The 9411-nt window shown below is 53.2% G+C and overlaps 1 protein-coding gene across 1 annotated transcript; it reads left to right on the top strand.

The window, feature by feature from the left end:
* Positions 1-3739: 3739 nt before the first annotated feature.
* LOC137466392 (serine/threonine-protein kinase PAK 3-like) lies at positions 3740-9411 on the top strand. Its single transcript, XM_068178146.1, has 9 exons — positions 3740-3814; positions 4787-4850; positions 5531-5579; positions 6079-6191; positions 6656-6773; positions 7433-7532; positions 7964-8160; positions 8746-8883; positions 9273-9411. Exons 1-9 carry the CDS (start codon positions 3808-3810, stop codon positions 9360-9362), a joined length of 876 nt encoding a protein of 291 aa, XP_068034247.1. The 5' UTR covers positions 3740-3807; the 3' UTR covers positions 9363-9411.

The raw sequence follows: 9411 nt of genomic DNA, 5'->3' as shown, positions 1-9411 counted from the left end.
TGCAGCAGTGATGGTGGCAGCGGCGATGGTGACGGGTGTCTCTCCCTGCAGAGCTCTGTTTGGTACTGCCGCTACCATCAGTCCGCCATGCTGGGCGTGTGCATGGGAATCAGCTCTGCCGCTTCACTGCCTCTTCCTCCCACCCTGCTGGGCTCCGTTTGGCTTGGCTGGGCTCCCTTTTGGCTTGGCTGAACTCACTTGGTATCAGTGTCACCACTCTGGGTTGCCTTGTTCTGCTGGAGTGGAAATACAGTCCCAGATGCCACCCTGGCCCTGATGGTTTCAGCCATGTGTCAGAGCTGTCACTTCTGTGCCACCCATCTCAGCCCCGTGTCCTAAGAAATGCTGTGGAAGGACAAAACTGGGGGGGCTGGGGCTGGGGGGGGAAACGGTGGTGGTGCTTTGGTGCCAAGGCCTCTGTGCTAGAGGGAGCCAGACAGAAGGATCCCCCTTGCATTTCCGGTCATGGCATTTCCCTGCTGAAATCCTACTATGGCTATGATGTACAATGTTTGGAAGAAATAGTGCTGAAAGATCCATGACCTCGTCTCTGTAGCTAGGAGAAAGCTCTAAATGCAATTAAAGCAGTGCTTCTCCTTGTTTGCTGCTTTCAAGAGCTGAGGAAGGTCCAGGTGGAACATTATTGGCCAGAAGCATTGGTGGCCAAAGACCACTAGCGTGGTTCCTCACCTCCTGGTCCCTTCTCAGTGCTCAGCTTCTCGGTGTGGGCTACAGGGGCTTAGTGTGTTCTTGGAGTTACTCTTAGATGCCTTGAGCAGCAGGTTCTGGACTAGGAGGGCTTTTTGTGTTGCTTTGTAGCAGAGGAGAGCTTTGCAGGCTTTTTTTGGCCTGAGCTGTAGAGAAGGCCTGGTTCTATGCATGAATTCACAAACCAGCCTAGGGTGGCTGCTATTGTGATGTCAGCGGCCGCATCCCAGCGTTGTCAAGGCAAAGTTGCTGTGCCGAGGCCCGGAAGGGCTCAGTGCGCAGAGCAGCTCTGTGGCACGCTCGCTGCAGGCGGAACCTGCTGATCGCCGAGGTCTCTGCCAGCAGGACTCTTGAGTATTTTTGTTTCTTCCCCACAGGCGTTGTCTGGTGCAGACTTGAGCAGCACTGCTCGAGCCATGGAGAGGGTGTGTGCTGCAGTTTGCACGGCTTTCTCCTTGGCTTATTCTGGGTACTTTTTCACCCACCTGGCACGTAAGTGGACTGTTTTGTTCAGTGCGGCATATGGAAACCAAAATGCCACCAAGAGGCCTTTAGTTGGGTAAAGCTGCTGTCAACAGCTGCAGCTAAGAAGGGGGTGTCTCTAGCCAGTGGGGCGTGGGGCAGCATTTGTAATGTAGCCTGCAGGGGTTCCGCTCCTCCCGTGGCATAGCCTGTGGCAATGGAGTCTGGAATCTCCCCAGTTTGCTGGCTCAAGCAAGACAACTTCCAAGATAGGAAGACTGGGAGAGCTTGACAGGAGTCCTTGTGAAAGCTGTGCGCTGCTCTCCAGGACTGAGGGAAAGTCCCTCAGTTCAAGTCTTCTTGTCTGCATTCCCTCATCCCAGGACGTGCCTGTGGAACTTGACACTTCCTGCGTGCTAGAAGAGCCATTTGTTCTGTGATGAAACCACAGACTCAGCTTGGAAAAGGCCTCTGAGATAGACATTTCAGAGGAGTTCTTGTGTGCTGCTGAAGCCAGGAGCTGTTCCTGTGCTGTGTCACCACAGAACTGCCACCATGGTTAAGGGGGACTTGGGCGAAGCTATTTTGGGGAAAGGCTTTCAGTAAGCCCATGGCAATTGCTGCATGCAATCTCTTCAGAAAACTGAAGTACAGGAAAGAGAGGAGCTGTAGCTCCTGCTGGATGGGGTGGGGCAGAAGCTGTAATGCCTAGTACAGAACCACTCGGACTTTCTCAGTCTCAAGTTTCTATGGGTTGAGTGGCCAAAGAGGACAGAAGGTAGACACGAGCCAGTGGTTTGTGCTGTTGTCTTGCTTGCTGTGTGACACAAGGCTTGCTGCTGGAGTGACGTAGTGAAAACAGAATGATCTGTCTTTGGGTTGGAGACTTTCTGGTAGGCTTGCCCAGCACAGGCAGTTTTCTTACAGCATCTGGTTCTTTTTCCCTTGTGTGTTGCAGGTCACGTCACCCGTGCCTGGAGAGAATCCGGTCCTTGGGTGAGTGGGAAAGGAGCCTTTGGCGTTGGTAGCATTTGACAATTGTGGAGCAAGCTGTGAGCTGGGCCTGTTGCAGTCCAGCGCCAGCCTGCTTGGATGAATGGAAGTACAGTGCAGGCTCTTCGCAGAAGCAGCCGCAGCAGCAGCAGCAGTAGCAGCTGCAGGAGGAGTTGGATCCCGGGCTGTTTCCTCCAGTTCCTTTTCAGAGCTTTTAAGCAGCTGAAAGTGGGGTTGCTTGGTGCTTTAAGCCATGATGGAATTTCTCCTGTAGAAGAGAGTGCAGTCCCATCGAATTGGCCCATTCTACTTGAGTTTGAACAACTTAGAATGCCATTTCTGTGCAGATGATTTCTCCTTAGTGCATCTGGCTCTAGAGCTGAATATAAAGAAGGTTACCAGTCCCTCACACTGCTGTCTGTCTGCAGAGCCCAAAACCAACCTCTGAGCCTCCTCTGGCTGCACGTCTTCCTGAAGAAGAGGCCGAAGGGGAGGAAGATTCCCACCAAAGTGCACCTGCTGCCACTGCAGGGCCTGAGCATCCAGCATCAGTAAGTGGCACCTCTGGGTAGTCCTGTGGCTGGAACAAAGCATAGCTGCAAGTTTCTGGTCAGACAGCACCTCCCGTGCCTGGCTGAAGATGCTGAGGGCTGGAATCCTTCCAGCTCTTCCAGAGCACTTCCCCCAGCCTGTGAGGCCTGGAAAAGGGGTGTGGAACTTGGACGCTTAGGCATCGCTTTCCTACTGTTCTGACAGGGGCTGTGAATTTGTCTTAGCCAGAGACAAGAGGTAGCATTAGGATGTCTTGGGATGCTCCTGGGGTACAAGTGAAGCCCTTTGTGCCCAGTGGCTGTGCAGGCTCCTTGTCCCCAGTGAAGAGAGCAGTGCAAAGATGCAGTTCACAGCCTTGCAGGATATGAGGAGACACTGTCCCCAGGAGGGACCAGGCCCTCCCCACAGAACAGCTAAAGTCAGTCAGTAGCTAAAGGAACAGCTGAGTTGCAGCGGGGCCTGTAGCTGAATATACCGAAGGTTCTGAATGACAGGTTCTTTCCTGACCCTCATGCTGCTGTCTGCCCACAGAGCACAGGGGCAGCGTCAGCACCTGCTCTGGCTGCCTCTGCACCCGAGGAAGAGGCTGAAGAGGAGGAATCCGCTGCCAATGAACCTGCCCCTGCTGTCAGCCTGCGGCCTGAGCAGCCCACGTCAGTAAGTGCCTGTTTTGGCTAGCAGTGTCTTTGGTGTCATTTTGTCCATCATGTAAAAGCAGCCTTTGGATTTTGCGCCTTGAGCTGGAGAAGTGGGCTGCGAAAGCTGAGAGGGGAAGAGCCCTGGGTGTGGCCAGCAGCGTCTTCCTAGGAGCTTGCATTTGAAATGGGATCGGAGGGGCACCTCCGACGTGCAGGCATGTTTGTGACCCAAATGAATTTCTTGTCCCAGAGCTCCACCTCCTGTGTCCTGGTACCTGCACGAGCTGCAGCTGAAGGCCCTGAAGAAGCCTCCAGTCCCCAAGCTGGAAACTCAAGCCTGAGCAGCTCGTGCACCTGGAGCACGACTAGTTCCTCTGGCAGCAGCTGGAGCACGACTGGTTCCTCTGGCAGCAGAGAGCAGCTGGGAGAGAGGACAGAGGACAAGTGCCTGGCCATGCTGAGTATGTGCTTTGTGATCCTTGTCCGCCGGAGCAGTGCCTTGTGTGTGCGCGTGTCAGCAAGAGCTGTCCCACCTCCTGTTCCTCCTCAGCTGAGTGCCAGGTCCTGTGGCCTCCACACAGGACCTGCTGTTGTGCTTTGAGGTGGTGAGGGGTCCCTGGGGTGTTGCTCCTGCCTCTGAGGGCAGCTGGGCCTGGTTTGGCTTTGCCTGAGCTTCCCTCTATGCCAAAAAGAAAACAGAGGTTGTTTCTGGCTGAGCAGGAGGCTGCGACCTAGCGAATGAGTAGGCCTCAAGGAGCTCCTGTGGGGCCCAGCTCCTGTGGGGCACGGCCAAGGTCATCTTCAGAACTTAGCCTGGCCTAAAGGCTGAGGGACCTCATTCCTGAGGCCCATCACAGTAGGGTATAACATAAGCTGCTGCTCTTGAAAGGCAGAGGGGCATTGTTTAGGCAAAGTCCTGCTTAAAGCTGGAGATCTCGGCTCTGCTGGAAGCACTTTGCAATATTCTTCCTGTTCTGGAAAGGGCAGCTGTTGATAAGAATTGATTCCAGAACCCAAGATGCCTTGGATGTTTGCAAGGATGAAAGCTTTTGTTGAATGTCACAGAGTGTTCATGGCCAAGAACAGAAAGGTTTTGTTTTTCCTGCTGCCCTTAATGTTTGTAGACAACAATCACTTCTCCTGGTTGCAGTTTTCTGATCCCTGTCTCCTCTGACTGTTTCTCGATGTGCTTAGATTTTAGTGTAGACTTCTAGTTTTGGGCAGGCCATCTGTGCTGCAGGGCTGCTTGTCTTGCTGCTGTTGTTTTTGAGGTGGTGGTGGTGGTGGTGGTGGTGGTGGTTGTGGTGGTGGTGGTGTTTCCCAGCTGACTGAGTTGAAAGGGCAGAGTGTCCCAGACAGTGGGGCTGCCTTTCTGATCTGCTGCAGGGTGGGACCTCTTCTGAAGTGAACATCTTTCCTTGGGATTTTTACAGAGATGCTGGTGAGCGAGGGAGATCCTGAGGCTAAGTACACAGAACTGGAAACGATTGGCAAAGGGTGAGTGCAGCCACAGCTCCTTCTTCACAGCGGGGGGCGGTGCATTTTCCTGGTGTCACACCTTCCCAGAGTGACAGCAGGCAAGCTCCAAAGCTGTTCAGACACTGCGTTAAGATGATGCCTGATGATCTCTAAGTACTGGTCAGCATTTATAGCTGAAGTGGCCAGAAAAGTAGAGCCCTTCCTGTGTCTGGTGCACCAAAGAGAAGCAGCTGCCAATGGCTCTGGACCCAGAACACAGCCGTCTAAGGATCCTCTATTTTGAGTACTTCTCCATTTGTGTGCGCAACAGTGGAAGCCTTTGCCTGCTCCAGCTGTGGCTGCAGGCTGTGGCTGGACACTATTTTCCTTGGAAGCTGGAGAAAGGATCTGTGTCTGGAGGCTTTCCTCCAATGGCTCTTACATGGCTTCAGACTTCTCAGAAGGCCTCAGTGGTGGTGCTTGAATTTGGCAGATAGACTCCAAGGAGAGGTGTGAGAAGGCCGAACCGGCATGTGCCTGGAAAAATCCCACACATGCACAGATACAGAAAGAGAAAAGGGAGAAAAGACCCAGACGAGAATCTGTCGTGTTCCATTTACTCTTTGCCCCGGGACTTTTTTTCCGCGGTTGGACCGCGGTGTCCTGCACTTGCAGGGACTAAAGGACTTCTTCTTTCTCTGCTGCTCTTTTGTTTCTAGGGGTTTTGGCACGGTGTGCATGGCAGTGGAGACTGCCACAGGAGAAGAGGTAAGCGTCAAGCAGCGCCACAGCTTCTGCAGTGCTGTTTTAGGACGGCATTTTATCTGTCATGTCTGCAAGGGTTTGCTTTGTTCTTGTGCAATGGAGAATGCCAGTGGTTGCTGGAGTAATGATCAAGCCCCCTAGAAGTGCCAAAGGTTTCCCAGCAGTTTTGCTCCATTCTTACCGGCACAAAATGGCTTCCTGCTTGCAAGGGGTGTGTGAATGAAAATGGGGATGATAAAGTAAGGCCCTGGGGGAAGACTGTGGGCACAGCCTGTGTTGTTAGAGCTTTGCGGTGGAGAGCTTAGACCATGTTTCTCCCAGGTTTACAAGGCAAAGGGTATCTGGCTCTTTGTCCTGGGAGGTGCCCAAGCAAGCGGTCTGATGTCCAGCCACAAGGCGGTTTGGCCCAGCCCAGCTCCATCCTCCCATAATCACTGTCTCCGTCTTCCCCTTGTGGTCCTGCGCCACAGACTTTGGTTCACGGTTTTCCATGTCGTTGTAGGTGGCCATAAAGAAAATTAGTCTCCTGGAAGAGAGCAGCAGTGAACTGTGCCTGAATGAAATCCAGGTCATGCGTGGCAATAAGAACGCCAATCTTGTGACCTTTCTAGACAGGTGAGTGGTTCTGCTGTTCTGCCATGAAAGGTCATCCACATCCTGCAAGGCAGCGGTTCAACCGCTGGCAGAGGATGGAGCTGACAGAGGATGGAGCTGTTAATTCCTGTTTCTGGACTGATCGACAGTGTCTTGGGAGGAGATTGCATTGGGGCTGCATTAATCTTTGCTGGCATACCTAGTTTGACGTGTGCTTTCAAAGAGCGGACTTGGCCCTGTCTTTCTTGAGCCAACAGCCTCAAAGTTCCTGTCCTCTCTCCACATTGTTTTGTTTGGTTTGGCATTTGATTTTTTTTCCCACGGGTCTTATGTGCTGACAAAACACTGTAGATTGAGTTCAAGCCCTGGAGAGCATAGTGAATGATTATTGACTTCCTCCTGTCTTCTTCTGAGAGAGACACAGGAAGGAGAATCCATCAGGAAGTGCACGCATTCATCTCCAGGCTGTTGTTTCCTCCCTTCAGCTACCTGGTGGACGAGGAAGTCTGGCTGGTGATGGAGTACATGGACGGAGGTTCTTTACACGATGTCATTAGGGAGATTCGTATGGCAGAAGGAGAGATAGCAGCTGTCTCTCGGGAGGTAAGGGATGGCGCTTGTGCTTCCCACGGCTTGGTCGGGATGGTCCTTCCAAATGGGTGATAAGGAGAGGAGAGATTTCACCTTCCGAGCTTCCTTTCTGCCTTTCTCTTATAACTGGCAGTAGCAAGAGCATCGGAAGTGCCTGCCAGTGTCCCTGCCCTTCTTCTAGGGTGTTTGTCTTTGCCTCTCTAAACACTTGCCTGGAGCCTGTGTGCGCTGCGTTCCTTCCCATTCCTTCCGCATTCCTTCCTAAGAGCAAAGGTGCTGCTGGCACCATGTCAAGCAAGTGGCAAAGACAAAGAGATACTCGCAGGACTCTCACAGAGCTCAGCCTGAAAGGAGAGCCTGGCAGCCAACGTGGTGTTGGCAAAAGCAGCCACTGTTGTCTGGCTGGAGAGAGTACAGCCACGGCAGCAGTGCTTCTTGAGTCTGTGTTTGCAGGGCACTGGCCAAAGGAACAATTGCCCTTTCTCTTTCAAAAGCAAACACACCCGCACTTAGAAAAGCACTGCTGTCCTCGTGTTGGAGCAGCAGGCTCTGCTGCCTTTGCCAGCAGCCTGTCTTGCCATGGCTCACCATCCCCCAGGAAGTCAGATGTGCCAATTCCCTGCTTGTGGGACGAAATCCACTTAGGCTCGTGTTGCTTTTTCCTCTCTCAGTGCCTGCAAGGCCTGGATTTCCTTCACTCCAAGCAAGTGATCCACCGAGACGTCAAAAGCCACAACATTCTCCTGGGCTTGGACGGATCTGTCAAGTTGGGTGGGTGTTGTTGGCCAGGCTCAGCCGTGGCGGGCTGCGGTGTGGGGCTGCCTTTGGGTGACTGCCGGTTCCCTGATGCCCGTGGCAGTGCAGGCTGCCCTGCTGTGAGCGCAGAGCACAGCCACAAGGCGCAGGGAGGTGTTGCTGGGAAGAAGGGGTAGGGGGTGCCTTTGGCTTGTGTGTGATCCTTCCCAAGCAAGGCAGTTGCAGTCTAATAGCTTCAGGGGACTAAAAGCCACTGCCTGAAACTGGGGGCTTTTGCTAAGTGGCCAATTCCGTATTTCCTCGGCTGCAGGCCTGAGGAATGGCAGCAGGGCCCCTTTGCAGCTGGGATTCCACACTGCCTTCTTGGACATTGGTACCGTGGGGAATTCTTTTGTTGGCTTCCCTAATTCACGCTGGCTTGATCAGAGTGGTTTTTTTCTCCTCAGCTGACTTTGGCCTTTCTGCTCAGCTAACCGCTGAGCAGAGCAAACGGAGATCGGCTGTTGGGACAACTTACTGGATGGCGCCAGAAATTTTCAGCAGGAAGCCCTATGGCCCCAAAGTGGACATCTGGTCCTTTGGCATTGTGGGGATGGAGATGGTGGAAGGAGCGCCTCCTTACCTGATGATGACCTCCCGCACGGTACGCTGCAACTACTCTCAGATACTGCTGTCACTCGGACAAAATCTGCTCCCATTCTTCTGCTTGGGAAGCTTGCTAGCAGCTGAAAATGACGGGTTCCAGGCTGCATAGTCTCTCGTGCTTCTTGTCCAGATTATCCCCTTGGCATTTGATCACGAACTGCACCAAAACCTCACGATGCCTTTTGCTTGATGGAAGCTTTGCCTAAGGGAGCAGTGAGCAGTGCTGAGCTGCATTTGATGGAATAATCCTTGGAAATAGTAGAGTTAGATAAAAGTCTGTCTTCCGCATCGCCTGTAGAGCTGGTGTCAGTGCTCAGAGAAGCAAAGGGTGCTTTTGCTGATGGAGTTGCTCCTAATTCCATCAGCCAATGAAATCAGGGGCCAAGGCAAGAGCCTTTGCATATTGGACTGGCTATGGCTGCCTCGGGCTTTGGGTTCTTTTAGTAGGGGCAGGAAAGGTATCTGCCACCCTCGGGCAGGGAGTAAAGAGCCACTGGAGAGCGGAGCTTGTCCGGTGGGGTCTGTGTGAGCAGTTTGGGGTGTGAAAGAGGCAGGTAGAGCGTGGCATTTCCTTCTGCTCTAGGTTCAACAGCTGATAAGCACCAGGGGCAGCCCGAAGCTGCAGAACCCCAGGCAACAGTCCGCTTGGTTGCGAGACTTTCTGCACTGCTGCCTGGAGACGGACGAGGACAGGCGCTGGTCTGCCCAGGAACTTCTGCAGGTAAAAGGCAAAGCGGCTGCCGGATGCGCCAGCCACCCACTGCCAGGGGCTCCTCATCTGCTCAAGTCCAAGGCCTCGGATGGGCCCCGCTCCTAAGAATCTCCAGTCTGGGGGGCTTTTCAAAGGAAAAGAGAGGAGAATCCTGGCCTAGGATGGGTTGGAAGGAGCCTTTCAAGGTCACCTAGACCAAATCTCCTTAAGCTGAAGACATCTGAATTAATGGATTTGTGGGATTGGGAGCCATGTTGGCCCCATGTAGCAAGGTCCTGGATGTGGAGACAGAGGTGCACAGAATGCCCTCCTTTCTGTATCTTTCTTGTTGCCAGAGAAAGCCTGTTTCAGCCTGTGAGGTAAGTAGAAATTAATTTCTTCTTTTTCTCTTTGGGCAGCATCCGTTTGTAACCTCCGCCGAGCCGACCTCCAGCCTGACGCCTCTGATCGTGGCAACGCAGCAGTTTATGGCCGAGAGGAGATACTAGCCCTGGAAGAGGCCATAGTTGTTTATTCTAGTTCCTAGTTCCTAGTTTC

Source organism: Anomalospiza imberbis, unplaced genomic scaffold (genome assembly GCF_031753505.1).
Source record: "Anomalospiza imberbis isolate Cuckoo-Finch-1a 21T00152 unplaced genomic scaffold, ASM3175350v1 scaffold_199, whole genome shotgun sequence".
NCBI classification, from domain to species: domain Eukaryota; kingdom Metazoa; phylum Chordata; class Aves; order Passeriformes; family Viduidae; genus Anomalospiza; species Anomalospiza imberbis.
This window is presented reverse-complemented; position numbering and strand designations above follow the sequence as displayed.

Bases quoted from the DNA above. Each gene is read 5' to 3' on its own strand.
- LOC137466392 (XM_068178146.1), top strand. The intron at 5,580-6,078 runs GTAAGCGTCAAG...ATGTCGTTGTAG, and splicing joins AGACTGCCACAGGAGAAGAG to GTGGCCATAAAGAAAATTAG. The intron at 7,533-7,963 runs GTGGGTGTTGTT...TTTTCTCCTCAG, and splicing joins GGACGGATCTGTCAAGTTGG to CTGACTTTGGCCTTTCTGCT.